Raw genomic sequence first — 23,808 nt, forward strand, 5'->3', positions numbered from 1 at the left:
CTTCATTATGGGTACTTTGTATGCCTGGGATAAAAAAGGTTGGAACTTTCTAGATAGCAGTGTCTGTGTTTCACACACATCTTACATGTGTCCTCGTGCTCAAAAGGGTGCACAGCTCCAACTTTTCATTTACTTCTGACTGCTGTAGGAAGTGAGCAGGAGCTCAATGCTAGCCCCATCAGCCCCACTTCATGGAAAGGTTGGGATTTTTACTTATATATGTAGTCTTGGAGGTATGATATTTAGCATTAGTTATTGCTACACTTTGATAGGTTTTTTTCTTTTTGAGTCTCTTTAGTTGGTTTTGGTTTTAGGCCTCCATTAAGCCTTCCTCATGCCATTTTATGTATTTTATCCATTACTATGGCTGAATCCAACAGCTTCAAGCCATGCCTTCCTGCAGTGGCACTGTGACTGTCACAGATAAATGTGCTTTTTCTGCCTCAGGGAATGTTGTTTTCCTGATGATTCTTTGAGTGTAAAGATTTACCAAAAGCACATGTAGAATGTGGAAGAACCATCTTAAACTTATGTGGGTATTGTCCCACAGTACAGATCTTCTAGAGCAGAGTTTCCAAAGCTTTTAAAAGCTGGACAGCTGCCCTCTCGTCCTCCCAGGCAACTGTGCAGGCTTTTAACAATCCATGGCACCTCTTAATTTACACATCTTTGTGTGTCCCCTCTCCCCTACACCCAACACACTTCAGCACTTCAGGAGGTGCTGATGTACATAGTTCCTCTCTATCCTTACATTTTTGATGACCAGTGAAATAGTTGACATTTAAAATATTGTCACTGCTATCTGAGTTAACACCAATTGAAATGGATGGGGCAGTCCACATTGCAGAGCTATTGTTTTAGGCTCTCTGCAAATGTAGGCAGATATTTCTGCATCAGTTGCATTCAAGTACTCAATATAATTGTAAGAGACTTACTTGCTTTTAAAAAAAAAATGAAAGGTGTGATTTGGGGAGCAATTTTAAAGTTTTGCTCCAGCCCCCCTCGGAAAGTCTCTGTGCTCCCCACAGGGTATGCCTCTACTTGAGTAAAATTGATCTAGAGAAATTGAAACTGATGTTGACTGGACATTCTGCTACTATGGTGATGAGAACAAATAAGTTCCTAACTATATAGAGAGGTTCTGGAGTTGTTCTACGTCAGGAATCAGCAGCCAAATGATTTCCATGCTGAAGAGCAGTTCAATAGTAAGGACTGATTTAAGTCACCCTTTCTGGTTCAGAGGCTGAGTGTTAAGCCATTCCCCAGGGGCTCTTCAATCTTAAACTTGCATATCCTGAAATCCAGCATTGTAAATCCACATTCAGCTCCAGTATTGAATGCCACTTCAATGTTGAGATAAAGTAGAAGGTTTGTTAAGTTCTTAAGGAACTATTTTTCTGAGTATTGCTTTTCCAGCATTGGTTTTCCTCAAGAGAGAACCAAGGAAAATGAAGAAAAAGAGTCAACAGATTTGTAACTCTTCTTAGCACATCTAAATAACTGTGATGGGATGTCCACCCCAGGTAGGTCTGACGGGGTTAAGGTGGCCAGTTAACTGCCCAGGCTGCACCTGGAGGAAGAGCCAGGGTGCATAGAACTAAGTAATTGCAAGCAGGCCCACCTGTGCAGGAACAGGTGGGGCCTGTAAAGCCAGGTAGGGGGCTACAGATGACAGCTGCTGAGAAAGGGCAGTCACTCCCTGGGAAGAAGGAGGAATGCTTGGGAGCTGCTGGGCAAGGCTTCAGGAAGACAGGCAGCAGTCACTTTCTGGGAAGAAGGAGGAAGCTTTTGAGCTGGTACACCCAGAGAAAGAAGGGGAACCAGGGTGTAGGAAGCAGTCCAGGAGCAGTGAGGCCAGCGAGAGGGAGCCCAGAACTGCTGAGCTGACGGTCCCTGGACTGAAACCCGGAGAAGAGGGCAGACCCAGGTTCCCCTACCAGCTGCTGAGTGCGTGACATAGAACTGAGGCAGTGAATGAGAAGACTGCTTAAGACTGCTAATGGACTGTATCCTGGAATAGGGAATGCTGAGTGATCTAGCTGGAGGGCTAAGTCACAAAGGAGGTGCTGTGGGTCCTGGAGCGAGAGGAGCTGCAGACCAGAGTCAGAGTCACAGTGTACAAACTGTGGGCTGTGGCTTTGTCCTCCAGAGCTAATCACCAGAGTGACCAGGAGGAGGCACCAGATCTGCATTGAGTGGAGCACCCCGTGACAGTAACATTGACCCCAAAGATATCCAAACTTGCTCTCCCTGAATTCCAGCTTTTTCATCTGCTTTATGACTCAACTGGGAAGGGTAACCTGGATCAACTCATAACTAGGTTACCACAATCCAGGTTTATTGGTAGTTCTAGAAATGGTTGATATTTAATGCAAAATTTTACATTTTTGGAATATATCTGTTGATAAATGTCTTGAATTCTTTTAACAGAATAAGGACCAGATCGGCATTAACTGAAAATGTGCTTTCTAATAAGTTACGCTTTGATGGCAGAATTCTATCAAGGTAATCATAAATGTTCTAGAACTCCTTTTTAAATCTGTGAGTAATGAATTATTTTCTTTTGCATATTGGAATAATTGCAATACATTACACATCTGGTGAGAAGTATGTGCTTATAATAGGTACATCAGAGTCCTGCATGGATCTAGTATAGAGACTTGCAGCGAGACTGGGATCTCGCAGGTCCCACAGAACCCGCTGCCATAATAGCAGGAGTGGGTGGGAGCGAGATTAAAAATAGTCCCATGCAGGGCTCTATTGTACATTACACAGATATGTGTAATTTTAATTTTCTTAAGGGGCTGTTATATGCTGACATAGTTTAGAACAGCCCTGAGGCTCATTTGACCCAAGAATCAGGGTTATATAAAGGACTCCTTTCAGATGTCTTTTGCTGCAGCCAGTGCTTTCAGGATGCAGCTGAGCATTCAGCCATTTGTTTCAGAGATCATGATGAACATAGCTGGTCCTAATACATGTAATCTGTCGGTTGAGTTGTGAAAACGCTGTCTGCATGTGCTGCACACCTGATTATGGAAGGCATTTTAGACAAATAGCCTAAAATTGAATTTAGATACTGGAACCACATGCTAGATTGAACAATATTTCAAATTAAGCTAAAGCAATCAAAACCAGTAATATTCTTAAAATAATGATTATAATAATATTGTAGGGCATTTGCCATTGAACTGCTGCTGAAGATGTATATTTCAAAATAGTGATATAGTCATCCCATTTCAGTTTGAAATAGATTACATTAAACACAAAACTCTAATGCTGCTTTTCAATTACCATTGTAGGAACGGGCGTGATGCTTGCAGAGAGCTGATTGGATTCTTTTTTATGTATGACACATCTCTTACTGTATATGAATATCGACAATTTGGAAAAAATAGGTAGGTTAAATAAATGTTAAAAATTCTCAAGAAAAAATTCTCCAGAATATATCCAGAGGAATTTACTTTCAAGTTTAATTATTTAAACTTATTTTAAATCATCTCACAGAACAAATGCCCTACCTTTCATTCAGAAAGGAGTTTATAGTCATCAGCATGGACAAAGAAAAGGACAACAATATGATCTTAGTGACTTTTATGTTGTAAGTATTTTTCTGTTGAAAATATATCAACTCTGCTGATGATTTGGAAATGCCACTTAGGTTGTTTGAATTCTGGCCTGAAGCAGGGACTCTAATCTAGCATTCAAGAGACTGATGCAAAGTATGCTGCAGTCAGTGGAAGTCTTTCCACTAACTTCAGCTTGCTTTGGTTGAGGCCCTAAGTCTTAAGGAGTCTGCACTAGAGGTGGTCAGGAATTTTCGACTAACTTATTTTTTGTTGGAAAATGCCAATTTGTCACAACCAAAACTTTTTGTGGAAACATGTCAATTTCAATGAAAGTTTATTTGAATCTGATTTCTCAGGTTAGGATGGAATGTTCAGAGAGAGCGACCCCCAGAATAGCCAGTAGCTCAATGGTTAGGGCACTCAGCTGTGCTGTGGGAGACTCAGGTTTAGGTCTCTGCTCCAAATCAGGCAGAGCAGGGGCTTGAACCGGGGTTTCGCATATCCCAGATGAGAGCTCTAACCAATGGGCTGCTATTCTGCGATGGATGCTCTTTTTTTTTTTTTTTTTTTGCCTAAAATTGTGAAAGCTTTTTGTATTTCGTATTGTGAAACAGCAAATGCATTGAAATCTTAGATTTTTAGAGGATGGGAAAACCCTTTCCTGCCCAGTTCTAGTGTGAACCATTGTTCTATATAAAAGCATCCACTCTCTGCCAAGTACTAGAGATGTCAGTGGTAGTCTCAAAACAGGCTGCGTGTTCTACTTTTTTCCACCAGCGGGCACAAAGCCGCAGCTGGGAAGGGGTTTGTAAACATATTGTTGTTACAAAAGTGCATAACTGTGGAAGGGGAGAGAGCCCTGATGGCCAAGTAGAACAAAGTTGTGAGTTAGATCACTAGGTATGTGGCAGATATGCAGATTCTGATGGGAATTCATGTTCATTCCATATAAGTACAGCTGCTAGCATAGAATTTGACTTACTGATTCTCTAACTTTTAAAATCTCATGTTTTGTGTTTTCAGTACTGAACTAGAAATGTGCCATATTCTAATTGTGTCCTAAAATAGCATTTTTTCCTGTTAAAATTTTAAAAATTCTAGTTCTTCATGAATGTCCGGTATAGTATGTTTTATAGAATATACAACTTGCTTATATATCATTCATTTATTATCACATACAGGGTGCTAACCTGACTTTTCTGAGTTGCAATCTTAGCCTTCCAGAAAGTATTAAACAGAACCCAATACTTACCCTTCGTGTCACAAATATTGATGAAGCTGCAATGGACATTCTAAAGTAAGTGCAAAAGACTAGCTTTTCTGATTAGTTTTCCTTTTTTGCAAATATCTTCCCAAATGAAGAATTTATATACAAGCTTTAAACAAATACAATTTATTGACTCTTCTAAAAGTTTCTGCATTTAGGCTCTGATTAGGAAGAACTAGACATCTGAATGAATGGTTTTGAAGTAATGTACAAAGGAGCCTTTAACTGTTGTAAAATAAAAGATTTACATTCCTTAAAGGTCTTATTCTCTGCATTTTGGTGCTGAACTTGAACTTAAAGACAAACTATCTAGATAGAAATCATATTAAAACCTTTCTGATGGTAACATCTTAGATTACTTAATTTGAAAGAATAAACCTTCTGCTTGGAGCACATCCCTCGGCCCACACCGCTTCCTGCAGCTCCCGTTGGCCTGGAGTGGCGAACTGGGACCAGTGGGAGCTGCAATCAGCCGAACCTGCAGATGCGGCAGGTAAACAAACCAGCACAGTCCGCCAGGGGGCTTACCTTGGTGGGCCACGTGCCAAAGGTTGCCGATCCCTGGAATAAGTTGTAACTGGTGCACTTCCCTAACGATAAGACACCTTTTACAGTGCCAAGTTGAGAAACCTGAAAGCCAGAGAATGTAATCTCTCTCTAGTCCTTGCATCTGACGAAGTGGTTATACACCCACGAAAGCTTATGCTTCAATACATCTGTTAATCTATAAGGTGCTACAGGACTCTTCGCCGCTTTTACAGATCCAGACTAACACGGCTACCGCTCTGATAATCTCTAGTCCCTGTCATCTTAGTCAATGCAGACTAATAAAGGTTTGACTATCTTGGCTAGATTTGGCCCTTCGCTGACTTCACCAGCATGGCTGAATGTGGCAAAGAATGACTAAGAATATCACTTAGAGGATTTTATTTTTTTTGCCACTGAGTCACTGACTTTGGAGTGTACCTAATGAGCGAGTGACTTTTCTGGTTTAGAAGATAACTTGAATAAACATCTGTAACTTTTTCATAATGAAATGTGAGTAGTCTTAATGCATTTCACTAAGAACGTAGGGCCTGGTTGTGTCCCTAAGAGAAACTTTGTACATGGATCTTTCCCCTTAGCCACAGAAAGGAGATTCAGCCGTCTGGGCAACAGCATTTCCTCATCCCAAGGAGGTGCTGCTGCAGGAGGGTGGGCTGTGGATGTGTGGTAGGACTCCTCCTTTCTCTATTTGTTTCCTCTCTTCCCTATGCCCAGTGAAATCCAGGATGGAAATGTGATATAGTATATTTCTACAGTGGAAAACCTCTCTTGAAGGGGAATTCCTACATTTATTCTTTCAAAATAGGCTTTGATAAATTCACTTGTTTCATGCATTAAAATAAGGGAACTTTTAAAAAACTTATGTCACCTTTGTAACAGCTAGATGAATGGGTAATCATTGAATGTACATTATTTTTGTAAATCAGACTCTCAGCTGAATCTCTCTGCAAAAGTAAACTGTCATGTACATTTAATTCCTTCCTTTGGGTTTCTGGATTTCATTGTCAATACAGTAGTTCTTGCTACAAATAATTTTGTTTGAAGATTGATTCCATTACTGTGTGGTCTGAACCATTCTAATTCTATTAAGTGATTTTAAGATGTACTTTCATGGAATTTGTTGACTCAAATTATGGTGAGGAGTCAATGTTAGCCTATAATATATATTTAAAGATTTAAATCATCCTGTCCTATAAAAACAATAATGATGTCACGATTAAGACAGTCATTGGGTATCTAAAGACTTTATTAGAACAACTTAATTGACTATTGCTACAAATTTCATGTTGTCTATTGAAATGCCTAGCTATATAAAACCTGTTTTCAATTATAGTAATACACACTTTATGGCCCCATTGCACTGCCATGGTGTAAAGGGGCCATGCCATAAATGAGAAGCAGGCCCCTAAAATTTATAACTTATCTGCATATTGTAGTGTCCAGTAATATATATCAATATGATATTTACAGCTATTTTTCCCTTCTAATTATGGCAAGGTTTTCACAAAATGGAGGACAAGAGTTTAACTGTTGATAATGCATGTAAGGCGTTTTGCCTCTCATGAATATATTCGTTCTGCTGCACAGCTTCTCTCCTCATTCATCACTAATAGTAATACTTCCCACCTTCGGAATTCAGAAATGGTCTATGTTGTTCTGAAGACTTCAGGACTGAGTCTTGCCCTTCAGCTCAGGCCACTGAATTTTCTGCCTCAAGTGGCAAAGCAAGTTGGTGGTTCAGTTTCTCTCAACCATTTTGTTTTATAACTTTAAATTTTATATGATTTTTGTGCAGTAGTTACTTCATTTCAGTTTCTTTTTTTTCCCTTTTCTGAGGTGAGGAATTACTGGAGTATTGAGGCTTTAACCCCCCCCCCCCAGCTTCTCTGGTACAACACCTCTTAAATGGCTTCCCTGTCTCTCCCACTGTGGCAGCAGAGTGCAAGCATTAAGCCAAGACCAAGAGGCGCTATAGGCAGTTTTTTAGGGGAGATATACCCCGCTGCCATAAGTCACTGACCCTCATACTGCCAGGGCATGGGGGCTTTTTTGTTGGATAAGTATGTAGGGCCTTGACTTCTACCCAAAACGGTGAGGCCTTGTCTACACTACCATGTTTTGTCACCAAAAGTGCCGTTTGTCAACCCAAACAGTGAGTGAGTACACACTGCGTTGCAACTTTTGCTGGGGAGAATGCCTGGTTTTTGGTGACAAAATACAGCCACCCCCACAAGAGATTTACATCTTTCTGTCCACATTTTCCACATTGTCGAGAAAGTACAAGTGTAGACACCACGCTTCATTTCATCGCTTTAATTGGCCTCCAGGAGATGTCCCACAATGCCCATCCTGACCGCTCTTGTCAGCAATTTGAACTCCACTGCCCTGCAGCCAGATAAATAACCATCCTCCCCTCCCCCTTAAAAGCCCCAGGAATTTTTGAAATTCCATTTCCTGTTTGCTCGGCGTGGAGAGGTCTCATCACACATTCCCTGGTGACCATGGCGGGTTATCGCAGCAAATGCTCTCCCGCTTGGACCACTGCAGAGCTGTTGGATCTGATCAGTATATGGGGAGAGTCCCAGCTGTGCCTGAGCTGCAGGAATTGGGATATCTACGGGCAGATTTCTCAAGGATTGTGTGAAAACGGCTATGATGGGGACATGCTGCAGTGCAGAGTGAAGATAAAGGAGCTGAGGCAGGCATACCATAAGGCGAGGGAGGCAAACCATTGCTCAGGTGTGTCACCTAAGATCTGGCAGTTCTATAAGGAGCTGAATGCTATCCTCAGTGGCGACCCCACCTCCATTGCCAAGAGCCCCATGGATACTTCGGAGGGCACGGAGGCGGCAGAAAGAGGACCAAACCCGGAGGACGAAGTTATTGATGGAGATGCAGCATTAGATTAGGATGTGCAGCTCCCGGCAGGGTCGCCCAGTGGGGCAGGCAGCCAGGAACTGTTCTCCACTCCCAAGGTGTCTAGCCTGTCTCAGCAGTCACTCTCCGATTAGCAAGAAGCAGGAGATGAGACTCCTGGTAAGTGTCTGGGACTTGTGTAGTGTGGAGGTGGGTTCAGGGCATAGAAATGTGTGAGGCTGGCTGTGTTTCTATGAGCTGGACATTTCCCTGTGTAGCTAATCAGTGTGGCAGAACTGGGTGTTGATGCACGCCGAGATCTCACAGGAATCCTCCAGAGCGATCTCCAGGAAAGTTTCCTGGAGGTACTCGGCAAACCTCTGCCAAAGGATCCATGGCAGAGCAGCTTTGTTCCTTCCCCCATTGAAGGAAACTTTCCCATGCCGTTCAGCAATCGCTTGTGCGGGGACCAAAGCAGCACATAGGCGAGCAGCATAGGGAGCAGGGCGGAAGCCACAAGCATGGAGTAGATGTACCCTCGTTTTCCTTACCCTTAACAGTGAGATGTCTGCTAGAATTACCCCTGCCTGTGGAAAAGTGTGGGAGAATTTTAGAATTTGTTCCCTAGACCCTTGCAAAGTGTGTGCTCTTTTCCCCAGGTTGAGCGCCCTCCACCCCCGCCCACCAAAACTCACCAAGCTTTGGGTGTTTGCAGAGATGTGTGCCTGGCTAGGGTCAGTGAGAAAGTGATGGCAGTGTTGCAAAAGGTGTATTTAACTGAAATGTTTCAATGCTGAATTTAACAATCCCGCTTCTGTTCTTCACCAGATGTGGCCTTCAGAAATACCCCCCACACACCAGCTGAGCATGTCTTCCAGATAAGAAAACATCCAAGACGCAGCAAAGAAGACATGTTCTGGGAGGTCCTGCGGTGCTCCAACAGCTATATCCTAAGCACCATCAGAGCGGGTTATGCCATCCAGCTGCTCTCCACCCTCCCTCTCTGTCCCTCTTCAATGACCCCTCTCATGTGGTACTGCTCCTCAAGCAGGTCTGCTCTGTGCTGACAGTGGATGAGGGTCCGCCAGAATTCCTGGTACTTCCCAATACCCAAATCCAAGGGAGGAGTAAGATCCATCCTCAGCCTTAGTGGACTCAACAAATATATCCAGTACATGAGGTTCTGAATGGTCATTCCATCAATTATCCTCCCTGCATTGTCTCAGAATCACTTGTTTGCTGCTCTGACCCTTCAGGACACCTACTTTCACCTGGCGATTTTACCAAGCCACAGAAAGTTCCTTTGGTTCGTCGTGGCGGAATGCCACTTTTAGTACACAGTGCTTCTGTGACAAATAAAGTGTGTGTGTGGAGGGGGATAGTTCCCTTTGATGGATGCCCAGCCAGCCAGTTAGCTGTAAAATCCCTCTTGGTAGCTGTTCTTTACTTGCTTTATCTGTAAAGGGTTAAAAAGTCCCCCAGAAAAAGAAAAGAAAAGAAAAAAAAGTGGACACCTGACCAAAAGAGCCAATGGGAAGGTAGAATTTTTTAGAATTTGGAAAGAAACTTTCCCATTGTCTGTTGTTCTCTGGGCTGGAGGGACAGAGCAGCCATGCTATAAGCAACTTAAGCCAGGTATGATCATAAATCATCCGATCATGCTTAGAACTATTTATCTGAACTCCAAATGTGTAAGTAGATCAGAATGTTTGGCTAGATGCGATTAGGGTTATTTCTTTTATTTCTTATTGGCTTGTGGACTCCTCTATGCTAATCCCAGATGCTTTTGTTTGCTTGTAACCTTTAAGCTAACCCCCAAGAAAGCTATTTTGGGTGCTTGATTTTTGGAATTGCTATTTTAAAATCTAACAAGCATAAGTTCCAGATGTATTTTCTTCCCTTTTGTTTTTAATAAAATTTACCTTTTTTAAGAACAGGATTGGATTTTTGGTGTCCTAAGAGATTTGTGCATGTTGTTTGATTAGCTGGTAGCCACAGTTAATTTCCTTTGTTTTCTTTCTCAGCTCTTTCCCAGAGGGGTGGTGGTGAAAGGATTTGAGAGTACCCCACAGGGAGGAATTCTCAAGTGCTCCTTCCTGGTTTTAAAGGTGTTTTTTTGCATTTGGGTGGTGGCAGCCAAGGTCAGAGAAAAGCTGTAAGAAAAACTTGGGAGTTTAATACAAGCCTGGAGTGGCACATATTAATTTTTAAAATCCTTGCGGGCCCCACTTCTGCACTCGGAGTGACAGAGTTGGGATTCAGCCTTGAGAGCTTCCATTCGGCCCCTCTTCTTCCCCCTGTGGTTTTACCAAATGCATGGTCATTGGTACAGCGTATCTCAGGAAGGGGCTTTACATTTTCCTGTATCTGGCTGACTGGATACTGAGGGGCAGATCCAGAGAGCAAGTTCTTGCTCAAATTAGCACCACACTGCACTTACTCGACTGTCTGGGTCTCATCTAAACACCGGAAAGTCAATCTTGGCTTCCACTCAAAAAATAGAGTTCACTGGGACTCTGTTAGATTCCATGCTGTCAAGAACATTCCTGCTGACTGACCATTTTCAGACAATTAGCCATCTTTGCCTCAGTCTGCAATCTCAGCCTTCCGTGACAGTTTGAATGTGTCTGCAACACATACAGGTGGTCCAGTTTGCAAAGTTGTGCCTTCACCCCCTTCCATTGCACCTGCAGAAAACACAGGTTTCTTGAAGCAAGGACTTCTCCTTCATATGGATCTGGACAATCTACATTAACAGCTTGGGCATCAGAAAAGATGTGTAGTTCAGTGGGATTTCTCGCATTAGTCTCATCAGTACTTTTTGGTATCCAGACAGAACTCAACGAGGAAATTTCATTAATTGATCTGGTCAAATTATGTTTCTGGTGTGAGGGGAAACAGAAAACTCTTTGCGGCAGGGACTGGCTCTTTATTTGTACAATGCCCAACACAATGGGGCCCTGGTGTCCATATACTACCATAATACAAGTTATAATGATAACCACAAAATTCTGGTGATCTCAGCCACACTGGAGTTTCTCCAGGATGGTTGATTAGAGTCCTTCAACCATAGAAAAGTAGGTAATAGTTCTAGCATAGTTCTTCAGGTGGGCTCCCCATTTGAGTATCATCAGGTGTTTAATCATAGAATCATAGAATACCAGGGTTGGAAGGGACCTCAGGAGGTCATCTAGTCCAACCCCCTGCTCAAAGCAGGACCAATCCCCAATTAAATCATCCCAGCCAGGGCTTTGTCAAGCCTGACCTTAAAAACTTCTAAGGAAGGAGATTCCACCACCTCCCTAGGTAACGCATTCCAGTGTTTCACCACCCTTTTTTTAGTGAAAAAGTTTTTCCTAATATCCAACCTAAACCTCCCCCACTGCAACTTGAGACCATTACTCCTTGTCCTGTCCTCTTCTACCACTGAGAATAGTCTAGAGCCATCCTCTCTGGAACCACCTCTCAGGTAGTTGAAAGCAGCTATCAAATCCCCCCTCATTCTTCTCTTCTGCAGACTAAACAATCCCAGTTTCCTCAGCCTCTCCTCATAAGTCATGTGTTCCAGACCCCTAATCATTTTTGTTGCCCTTCGCTGGACTCTCTCCAATTTATCCACATCCTTCTTGTAGTGTGGGGCCCAAAACTGGACACAGTACTCCAGATGAGGCCTCACCAATGTCGAATAGAGGGGGACGATCACGTCCCTCGATCTGCTCGCTATGCCCCTACATATACATCCCAAAATGCCATTGGCCTTCTTGGCAACAAGGGCACACTGCTGACTCATATCCAGCTTCTCGTCCACTGTCACCCCTAGGTCCTTTTCCGCAGAACTGCTGCCTAGCCATTCGGTCCCTAGTCTGTAGCTGTGCATTGGGTTCTTCCGTCCTAAGTGCAGGACCCTGCATTTATCCTTATTGAACCTCATCAGATTTCTTTTGGCCCAATCCTCCAATTTGTCTAGGTCCCTCTGTATCCTATCCCTGCCCTCCAGCATATCTACCACTCCTCCCAGTTTAGTATCATCCGCAAATTTGCTGAGAGTGCAATCCACACCATCCTCCAGATCATTTATGAAGATATTGAACAAAACCAGCCCCAGGACCGACCCCTGGGGCACTCCACTTGACACCGGCTGCCAACTAGACATGGAGCCATTGATCACTACCCGTTGAGCCCGTCAATCTAGCCAACTTTCTACCCACCTTATAGTGCCTTCATCCAGCCCATACTTTAACTTGCTGACAAGAATACTGTGGGAGACATTGTCAAAAGCTTTGCTAAAGTCAAGAAACAATACATCCACTGCTTTCCCTTCATCCACAGAACCAGTAATCTCATCATAGAAGGCGATTAGATTAGTCAGGCATGACCTTCCCTTGGTGAATCCATGCTGACTATTCCTGATCACTTTCCTCTCATGTAAGTGCTTCAGGATTGATTCTTTGAGGACCTGCTCCATGATTTTTCCAGGGACTGAGGTGAGGCTGACTGGCCTGTAGTTCCCAGGATCATCCTCCTTCCCTTTTTTAAAGATTGGCACTACATTAGCCTTTTTCCAGTCATCCGGGACTTCCCCCGTTCGCCACGAGTTTTCAAAGATAATGGCCAATGGCTCTGCAATCACAGCCGCCAATTCCTTTAGCACTCTCGGATGCAACTCCTCCGGCCCCATGGACTTGTGCACGTCCAGCTTTTCTAAATAGTCCCTAACCACCTCTATCTCCACAGAGGGCTGGCCATCTATTCCCCATGTTGTTATGCCCAGTGCAGCAGTCTGGGAGCTGACCTTGTTAGTGAAAACAGAGGCAAAAAAAGCATTGAGTACATTAGCTTTTTCCACATCCTCTGTCACTGGGTTGCCTCCCTCATTCAGTAAGGGGCCCACACTTTCCTTGGCTTTCTTCTTGTTGCCAACATACCTGAAGAAACCCTTCTTGTTACTCTTGACATCTCTCGCTAGCTGTAGCTCCAGGTGCGATTTGGCCCTCCTGATTTCATTCCTACATGCCTGAGCAATATTTTTATACTCTTCCCTGGTCATATGTCCAACCTTCCACTTCTTGTGAGCTTCTTTTTTATGTTTAAGATCCCCTAGGATTTCACCGTTAAGCCAAGCTGGTCGCCTGCCATATTTACTATTCTTTCGACACATCGGGATGGTTTGTCCCTGTAACCTCAACAGGGATTCCTTGAAATACAGCCAGCTCTCCTGGACTCTTTCCCCCTTCATGTTAGTCGCCCAGGGGATCCTACCCATCCGTTCCCTGCGGGAGTCGAAGTCTGCTTTCCTGAAGTCCAGGGTCCGTATCCTGCTGCTTACCTTTCTTCCCTGTGTCAGGATCCTGAACTCAACCAACTCATGGTCACTGCCTCCCAGATTCCCATCCACTTTTGCTTCCCCTACTAATTCTTCCTGGTTTGTGAGCAGCAGGTCAAGAAAAGCTCCCCCCCCCTAGTTGGCTCCTCTAGCACTTGCACCAGGAAATTGTCCCCTACGCTTTCCAAAAACTTCCTGGATTGTCTATGCACCGCTGTATTGCTCTCCCAGCAGATATCAGGAAAATTAAAGTCACCCATGAGAACCAGGGCGTGCGATCTAGTAGCTTCTGCGAGCTGCCGGAAGAAAGCCTCATCCACCTCATCCCCCTGGTCCGGTGGTCTATAGCAGACTCCCACCACTACATCACTCTCACTGCTCACACTTCTAAACTTAATCCAGAGACACTCAGGTTTTTCTGCAGTTTCGTACCGGAGCTCTGAGCAGTCATACTGCTCCCTTACATACAGTGCTACTCCCCCACCTTTTTCTGCCCTGCCTGTCCTTCCTGAACAGTTTATAACCATCCAACCATCTGTCATTCTGACTAATCTTGACAGGTCTGTGGCAGGACTTTCTAGTTGCCATTAGGTCCAAAAGACTGAGTTTGGAATTAGTTCCTCTGTCCATTCAAGAACAACTCGACTGTTGTTGTAGGAAAAGTTTGTTCTTTTAGCTCCGGAAGCCTTTCTGTTCAGAGTGAATTCTTCTTTCCACAATTTCTGTGAAATGATTCCTCCATCATTTTGTTGCAGTGTTTAGCACCTCTGAATGTTGAAGCATAAATGGGCATTAGGGTTACAGGGCTAACTGCACTTCTGGTCCCTTGATTTGTCTTTGTGAGCTCACTCTCTAGAGCCTTTACCCACTCCAGGGTGGAATTTTGCAATTCTCCTACTTTTAGTCAGGTTTGGGCTATGGCACCCTGTGTATCAACTGTTGTTACCCTACAACTCCAAGTGAGTTCGGGAGACTGCAGCCAGAAGTAAATAGTGACCACACAGACTTCTTAAAATAAATGTATTGTTTATTTAGCAGTAGAAACAAAGCACTGAAGGAAAAAAGGTTTTAAAGCAGCATACACATATCAATCTTGCCATTTGCTGATGGTAACCAAGGGAGACATAACTTCAGACACCCATGGCTGGTTCCTGTGTCTGCTAGATTCCCCTGAACAGCTGCCAGCTTTTTCTTGAGAGGCTGCTCCTTTAAATCCTGCCAGAGTTTTTTGTTCTGTGTTAGATGGGTCCTTGGTTGTTCCTAGTCAGAACCAAGGTTCTGTAGGTTCGCTGGAGACAGAGATAGTCAATTCTAATATAATCAAAGTGAACAGTTCTGGCATTGGCCCTTAACGACTCTAACCTGTCAGTTGATGGGTGGATTGCTGTCAGGAGCCATCTCCTCCTTCTAGACTGACCCCCCAAGTGCATTAAACCAGTATAGTCATACAGAAAACATATTGCAGTAACCAGGCCTACATATAGTATCAAATTATTACAGGGCACCTCCAAATCAGTCAGATTACAGATCCCAGTTGTTCCTATTTTATCCAAGATAGAGGCCAAGGGCCTCAAAGTTGTTGCAGGCAAGATGTTAAAATCCTGCACCTGGGGGAAACTATGAAGGGGAGTGAGGACTCCCTCAACAAGGTCTATTGTGGCATTATGGAGAAAAGTGTATGAGAGTTGTCAGAGGAAGATTTGCAAAGTAGGGTTCCATTCCACTGCAGAATGGTAGGAAGATGTTGCTGGGTTTATTCCAAAATAATTCCTTAAATGACAAAACTCTTGCTCTGTTTGGAGGGTCTTCTATTTCTGCTAATTATTTGACTCTGATAATATTTAAAATTCTGCTTATCCTGTGCCTCCTATTTCTGTGATTCATTGCTCACTGCTTCCCATTAGTGGTGAATGAGGAGAGAAGCTGTTCAGCAGAGTGAGAAATTTCTTGCCAGATAATTTTCTTTCTGTTAGCAGCTTCTCTTCTTATTCAGTCCGCCCTACCAGTCTGGTAAATGACTGTAACACAATTTGTTGTAACAAATTGAAAATTTTCTCTAAATGGAGACCTAGATGTATAATTACCTTAAGGTTATTTATATAGTCTATCAGTTTGTCATCTTAATGCTAATAATTGGTTGCTGGAGTATTTCTACAGCTTTGGGAAAACTCATCTGGTGGCCTAAACTAAAGAGAGGGGCTTAGTACTGGAGCCTCCAGCAACACCATGGCTGCTGAATTCCACAGGTGAGAAGTGTTTCTTATTAGTGATGAATGAGAGAAACTGCTAACAGAAGATTATCAGATAAGAAATTTCTCATTCCTACTGCTATCGCACAAGAACATTTTGTATGCGAGTGTATATTAAAGTTCAGGCACTCAATGTGCTGATGAGTGATATAAGAAAAATGGTATTTTTTTCTGTTCAGAATATTTTTGGTCGCAATCTTTTTGTTTTGGTAATATAGTTAACTTTATCATTATGAACTGATTAATTTTAGAACTACTTCTGTGGGAATCAAGCAAGACATTACCCAGCAAGAGATTGATGAGAGCAGAGTTTTCAAAGTTGTTCAAGGTTTGTATACTTAACACAAGTATGTTTAATTTTTTGTTAGTGTCTTTGCTACTCATCTAAAAGAGCACTAACAAAGTTTTAAATAATTTCTTTTTTAAAGAAATAGACACATGCAAGATATTTGTTAGTACAATAATTATTACTACTGGCAACAGAGAAAAGGAATATATGTCTTTCACTTTCTGTTTTAGTGTATGTGTGTTCTTTGAGAATTTTCATTTTTTTTTGACAAAGGAAAAGCCCAGCACAAGCTCATGTGTAGATTAGTTACAAATGTAATGTGTAAAATGTTGCTTTCAGTCATGACATCACATACAAAATAAATGTTAAGAACCCCATTCATGTGACATTGAATTTTAATATATTTTGTCCATTTGTCTCTGATACAGCATTGAGAAAATAGCTTTATGTTGGATAGCTCTTTTGGTGTATTCTTAATACACTGGATGTGTTCTAGATTTCCATACATATTAAATATTTTGCTTACAAATAAAGATGTCAGTGCACATTTATTTGTGTTCACTGGAAGATTTAATTCATCTGTACACTGCAATTGATAGACTTTCGGAGAGAAGACTTTGCTGTTTCAAATTAACATAATTCTCTTCAAACAGAATTAATTAATTAATGCAAAGTAGGAATCTTTAAGTTCACGCTGATGGGGTCCACATGGGGGATTTAGAGTGCAGCATTTTGGTGTGCACTGCTATTCACATCTCACATTCCAAACTGCAGGGCAGTGTTGAGAGCCCTTATACTTCAAAAACAAGAGAACTTGGATGCATGGATGTGCTGTTTAACAAGCAGTGTGGTAAGTGGGAGTTTTTTGGAAAAACACCTTCAAAACATCTTCATGTAAACATTGTTTCCTTTATTTCTCCTGATGCTTAGGTATACTTAAAGAGAAGCTAAGTAAAACGGGAGTTCGTGTTGTAACAGGATTAGGAAAATACTTTCGAGAACTGGATCGGAAGAGAGATGGCGCTTTCTCTAAGGCAGTCTTTAAACAAGCTCTAACAGTATTTCATTTAGAAGTGCCTGAAAAGGTAAGTCTTGATGCAACTGTAATCAAGAGTGTGATTCCAAAGCGATTGTCTTCTAAAAGTTTATGGAGTCGCTACTTGCCTTCATTTAAATCTGCAGTTTGATAACTATATTTGCTGCTTTTTTGTGTTTTTTGGTACTTCTGCTTTCAGTCCCATATGAAACACTTTTAAAAAAGTAACAGGCCTTATTTAAATATCATAAAGAAGCAGAAAGGGCACAACCCAATTTTGTTGCTTTTGCAGGTCTCCTTTAAAAGACTAACAATAAAAAAAAAATCCTGGGGCCTAATTGAGAGAGAGCTAGTATACTTCCAGTTGATAGGTAGGGTGGGAGAAACTTGCTTAAAAAAGGTTACTGACTGATTGGTAGCTTACGATTTCTGTATCCTTCACTGAAAGTTTCTTTATTGCAGTCTAGACTATTCCATGTATTAGATTGGGTGGTAGAGTCCCATTGCCAAAATAGATTACTCCTGAGGGAATTCTGAGCTACTGTGTCTGTGCATAATTAATGAGTCCTGCATATTTTTAATTTTTTGCGCAAAAAAAAGCGTCTGTGAAAATGTTGCTGGAGTTCTGCCTTTTTGCCCACCAAAGGGAGATGTGGTTCAAGAATAGCAGCAGCTCCCAGCAGAAAGTAACTTCTGCAGTTCCGCCTTTTGTCCACCAGTGGGCCCTGTGGTAATAGAACAAAGCAGCAGCTCCTCACCAGTGAGGGATGAGAAAGAGGCCTGCCTTCATTGCAGCGGGCCAGGTCAGGAGACTGGCTATGGGGAGACAGACAGTGTGGGGTACTGTGGGGGTCAGACAGAGGCTTATAAGGGATATGGAGGGAGGACAGACTGAGGCAGGGGCTGAATGTGAGTGGAGGCACAGTAGGGAGGGAGGCGCAGGGGCCACATGGTGATAGGGGAGGGGTGCAGAGCTACATAGGGACAAGGGGTGACTGAGTGGGGGACAGAGACACACGGGGACGGGGAAGGCAGACAGGGACACATAGGGACAGGGGGTGGCTGAGTGGGGGCACAGAGCCACATGGGGTTGGGGAGGGTGTGCAGGGCCATATGGGGATGGGCAGAGTGGGTGTCTGAGTGGGTATGAGGGGCACATGGACGGGGGGTGCAAGGACACATGGGGACAAAGGCAGATGTACCTGACTGAATGGGAGAGGCTGGGGTGAGCCAGGGTCTTCATGGGGGAAGCTCCCTAACAATCCCTCCCCTGCCCCTCCAACTTGTTCCATACTTTTTCCTACCCACACCCAACAGCCCTTCAAGTTCACACCAAGGCTCCTTCCCAGCGATTTACTTCCTTCTCCCTCAGCTCCTCCATTACCCCTGACTCCCCCAAGCTTTGCACCGCTTCTGAGGGGTGCGGGAAATACAGTTTTGTATTATAGTTTAAATGTATTATTACTCAGAGTTCTGTATGAATATGCCCAGTAAGGAGTCTATTTGTCAAAAAAAACATTTCGTGAATCTTTTTTGTTGTCTGTATTGTTACAGATGTACTTGCTGACAGGTATTTTGAAATAAATGACCAAAAATAATTGAAACTGTTGTGATTATATTGTGTTGTTTTTGACAAAATATAAAAATTTTTGCAGAATTTTAAAATATTGTGCACAGAATTTTTAATTTTTGTTGCATACTTTTTTTGGGGGGAAGGCACAGAATTCCCCTAGGAGTAATAAATGTTGACAAGCTGTTAGTTAAGGATCTCAGGAATTCTCTACTCTTACCATCCAAGAATGGCAGGGGTTAGTCATAGGTGGTGTCTCTGATTGCCATTAGTGCTCCCATGACTGTTGCTTGTGTTACTGTCCTGAATTCTTGGAAAGAGTATTGCTTCTATTGCTGCTCTTGGCTGGTTTTGTTGACGTTGAGGGGAGATGAATTTAAATGATCTTCTCTGTAAAATAAGATAATTTCTTGCAGCAGGAGGTGCTGGGTTCTGAGATTGAGTAAAGACAGTCTGGGTTTATCAAGTGGTTATTTAGTCCTGAAAAATTCTGTGGGGTGTGATTTTGCTGCATCTCTGCTACAGGAGAAGTGGGATTTATTTGCCTCCTAAATAGCAGTGGCATAGGTTTTAAAGCTTTTATGGGTTTTCAGTAAACTTTGGGAATTTCAGAGGGTTTGATATCCTCCTAGAGCGGGGTGAGCAAACTTTTTGGCCCAAAGGCCACATCTGGGTGGGGAAATTGCACCGGCCCTGCCTACATTCATGGCCCTATGTACAAGGATATTTTGTGCCCTAGGTGAAACTTACACCTTGCACCTTCCCCCACCCTGCACATGGGATTTGCCCCTCAATTAACCAAACAAGCCTTTATAGACCCCAGAGGCCAGCTGTGCCCAGGGGCTGTTCCCCAGACCAGGTTCCCCCCTCCCCACCTCCTCAATTCCCCTGGAGGGTGCACAGCTCCCTCACGAGCCCTCCCCTTCCCACCCCACCCCGGTGGCCCCCGCCCCAAGTCCACTCACTGGCTTTGCCGGGCTTGGGCCACTGTAGCAGCTCGGCAGGGAGGAGCCGCCTTCCAGAGGCACCGGAGAGCCAGAGCATCCTGCTTGCGGTGGTGGCGAGCCCCAGCCATTGAGGAGCTGGCGCGGCGCAGGGGGGCAGCAGTCCTGGAAAGGTGGCCGCGCCACTAGCGGGGAGCAGCCGCGCCCCCCCACCTCTCCTGCCCTGGCTGCGGCCTAGCACCCCCCCCCCGCCCACCGGGGCTCCTGCAGGCTGCAGCGGATGCATGCGCCCCCCTCGCCTAGGATTACCATATTTCAACAATCAAAAAAGAGGACAGGGGAGAGCCCCGCCCCCATCCACTCCCTCCCACTTTCCACCCCCTGACTGCCCCCCTCAGAACCCCCCATCCCTGCTCCCTGTCCCCTGACTGTCCCAACCCCTGTCCACCCCCCCACCCCCAGACAGACCCCCGGGACTCCCACACCCCATCCAACCACTCCCCGCCCCCTGACAGGACCCCCAGAACTCCTGACCCATCTAACCCTCCCCCTGCTCCCTGACTGCCCCCCGGGACTCCCCTTACCATGCCCATGCCGGTCAGACGCTGGCTCCACATGGAGGCAAAACACGCTGCTGCACACACAGCCCCTCCCCTGCAGAGTGCTGAGGCTCACACGCCCGGGAGCCGCAGAACCCAAGTGCGGTGAAGGGGGGAGGCGGGGGGCGCATGGGGGCCAGCGCCCGCATGCATCTGCTGCAGCCTGCAGGAGCCCCCAGTGGTGGGGGGGTATTGGGCTGTAGCCTGGGCAGGAGGGGCCGGGGGGGGGCGCGGCTGCCTTTGCAGGGCTGCTGCCCCCCTGTGCTGCACTGGCTCCTCCATGGCTGGGGCTCGCCACCCCCGCAAGCCAAAGCTCTGGCTCTCCGGTGCCTCCGGAAGGCGGCTCCTCCTTGCCGAGCCAGGGCACCGCTTTTTGGCCTCCCCAACCACTTGGCGCCCTAGGCAACTGCCTAGTTCACCTAGTGGTTGCACCAGCCCTGAATGTAGGGTTGGGGTGTGGGAGGTGGTGCGGTGTGCAGGAAGGGGCTCAGGGCAAGGGGTGTGAAGTGCAGGAAGAGGCTCAGGGCAGGGGGGTGGGGTGCAGGAGAGGTGTGGCAGGGGGCTCAAGGCAAGGGGTTAGGGGACTCAGGGCAGAGGGTTGAGGTGCGGGGTGCAGGAGGGGTTCAGGGTGCAGGCTCCAGCCTGGCGCCGCTTACCTTGAGCGGCTCTGGGGTGGTAGCAGTAGGCAGTGGGGCTAAGGCAGGCTCCCTGTCTGCCCTGTCCCCATGTCGCTCCTGGAAGTGGCCAGCATGTCCAGCAGTGGCTCCTGGGGATGGGGTGGGGCAGGTGGCTCTGCCGCGCACTGCCCTCACCTGCGGGTACCACCCCCGAAGCTCCCATTGGCCACGGTTCCCCATTCCCGGCCAATGGGAGCTGCAGGGAGCAGTGCCTGCAGGTGAGGGCAGCGCACAAAGCCCTCTGCTCCTCCCTCCCCCAGGAGCTGCAGGGACGTGGTGCCAGCCACTTCCAGGAGTGGTGGGGGGCCAAGGCAGGCAGGGAGCTGCACTGGCAATCCCACAGGCTGGATTGAAAGCCCTTACAGGCTGGATCCGGCCCACAGACTGTAGTTTGACCTCCCCTGTCCTAGAGGGTGGGATCAAGCCCTTAGTCCTTGCTTTAACTACCAATGGTCAGTCTGTCTTACATAATTGTTTGTATTTTAGTGAATGCAGTTGCAGTCTTTCCTTAATAATGTGATTCTCTTATTAATTTGTAATAGAGTCTATTATATATGGAGCTGACTAGCTTATGTTCAGACAGGTCTTGTAAGACGTAACTCTGGAAAGTCACTCTTTTTAAATTGCAGGATTTTGAGTCTTTGTGGCTTATTCTTGATGACAACTGTAATGATGAAGTTGATTATGGGGAGTTCACTCGCGCCATTATTGGGGAAATGAATGAGTATCGAAAAGCATTTGTTAGAAAAGTAAGTTCATTTTAATTATTCTAAATATGGATATAACAATATAAATGAGAAAAATCTGAAATTGTTGAATGCCTGTTTTTGGTCAATAATATATTACAGTTTTTGGGTATTTTTTAAGTTGTGTATCTGAAATTTAGGCATCTAAGAATGTCGTGCTCATTTGTTAAACTAATCTAAATGTAGATTTAAAGGGCTGCGTCTGCTTTGCTTGTGTGGAACTACTCAGTTTTGATTTCTGCAACTGGCACCAAAAAATTTCCATTATTTCATGAGTTATTAGTGTGCTCTCTGTACTTACCCACTCTTACAGTGCGGTCTAGTGGATAGGTCACTGGACTGGGACTCAGAAGAGCTACCTTTCATTCCCGGTTCTGCCATAATCCTGTTGGTTGATTTTGGGCAAGTCATGTCAGCTGTGTGCCTCAATTTCCCCTTCTGTCAAATGGGGATAATGACACTGACCTCTTTTATAAACCATTTGAGATCTACAATTGAAAAGCACAGTGTCAGCGCAAGATATCACTTTTATTTATTTAAAGTACCATTTTGTGAGATGATGCATGTATGAAAACCGGATAGATGAAGGGATTGGTAATGTAATTTGTGGAGCCTTTCATTTTCTAGGACCCTTGTTAGAATCCACCCCATATTGTAGTGACTGGAAGTTGTTAAATACTGAGAACAATGCTGTCAAGGTTCCTCCCCCACTCTGAACTCTAGGGTACAGATGTGGGGACCTGCATGAAAAACCTCCTAAGCTTATCTTTACCAGCTTAGGTCAAAACTTCCCCAAGGTACAAAATATTCCACCCGTTGTCCTTGGACTGGCCGCTACCACCACCAAACTAATACTGGTTACTGGGGAAGAGCTGTTTGGACGCGTCCTTCCCCCCCAAAATACTTCCCAAAACCTTGCACCCCACTTCCTGGACAAGGTTTGGTAAAAAGCCTCACCAATTTGCCTAGGTGACTACAGACCCAGACCCTTGGATCTTAAGAACAATGAACAATCCTCCCAACACTTGCACCCCCCCTTTCCTGGGAAATGTTGGATAAAAAGCCTCACCAATTTGCATAGGTGACCACAGACCCAAACCCTTGGATCTGAGAACAATGAAAAAGCATTCAGTTTCTTACAAGAAGACTTTTAATAAAAATAGAAGTAAATAGAAATGAAGAAATCCCCCCTGTAAAATCAGGATGGTAGATATCTTACAGGGTAATTAGATTCAAAAACATAGAGAACCCCTGTAGGCAAAACCTTAAGTTACAAAAAAGATACACAGACAGAAATAGTTATTCTATTCAGCACAATTCTTTTCTCAGCCATTTAAAGGAATCATAATCTAACACATACCTAGCTAGATTACTTACTAAAAGTTCTAAGACTCCATTCCTGGTCTATCCCCGACAAAGACTATAGACAGACACACAGACCCTTTGTTTCTCTCCCTCCTCCCAGCTTTTGAAAGTATCTTGTCTCCTCATTGGTCATTTTGGTCAGGTGCCAGCGAGGTTACCTTTAGCTTCTTAACCCTTTACAGGTGAAGGAGCTTTCCCCTGGCCAGGAGGGATTTCAAAGCGGTTTACCCTTCCCTTTATATTTATGACAAATGCCCTGCTTTTTGGTATCTTTATTCCTAGACGACCTGGTTTTCCCAGTCTTGAGTCCCACACTGTGTGAGTAATGCCACTGAAATAAAGATTGAATTACTAGTGCTAGTAGTAAAGTATCAAGGGGTAGCCATGTTAGTCTGTATCCACAAAAACAACAAGAAGTCTGGTGGTACCTTAAAGACTAACAGATTTAGTTGGGCATAAGCTTTCGTAGGTAAAACACCACTTCTTCAGATGCTAGTAGTGTCAATGCAATACGGTTACTGGAAATTTAACTGAGTTCTTTTTCTGCCCCATATAACTAGTTCTCTCTGCCTTTTGCAACAACAGAAAAAGATTCTGTAATCAGTTCTTAATTGACAATACAGCTTGATTTCAGATCCTAGGTTGAATTTGTAGTATTAGTGGGGAAAAAAAGATGTTTAAATTTTATATAGAAGTCACTGAGAAAAAATAACTATAGAATCCCACAATGTTCTGAGTCAGTTTTCTGACTAAATTGCAGGCTGAGATTGGT

The 23,808-nt window shown here is 44.4% G+C and overlaps 1 protein-coding gene across 6 annotated transcripts in view; it reads left to right on the plus strand.

Annotated features, from left to right (window-relative positions):
• The window catches only part of CAPS2 (calcyphosine 2), a 55,633-nt gene that overhangs the window by 24,740 nt on the left and 7,085 nt on the right, over positions 1–23,808 (plus strand). For all 6 annotated transcript variants that reach the window (XM_075124355.1, XM_048835745.2, XM_048835746.2 and 3 more), the window contains 7 exons: positions 2,431–2,505; positions 3,303–3,398; positions 3,508–3,601; positions 4,751–4,866; positions 16,062–16,138; positions 17,030–17,184; positions 21,555–21,674. In XM_075124355.1, the coding sequence (XP_074980456.1) occupies positions 2,431–2,505; positions 3,303–3,398; positions 3,508–3,601; positions 4,751–4,866; positions 16,062–16,138; positions 17,030–17,184; positions 21,555–21,674 (733 nt within the window). The remainder of the gene's footprint in view (positions 1–2,430; positions 2,506–3,302; positions 3,399–3,507; positions 3,602–4,750; positions 4,867–16,061; positions 16,139–17,029; positions 17,185–21,554; positions 21,675–23,808) is intronic.

The sequence above is a fragment of the Caretta caretta genome, chromosome 1 (genome assembly GCF_965140235.1).
Source record: "Caretta caretta isolate rCarCar2 chromosome 1, rCarCar1.hap1, whole genome shotgun sequence".
NCBI classification, from domain to species: Eukaryota; Metazoa; Chordata; order Testudines; family Cheloniidae; genus Caretta; species Caretta caretta.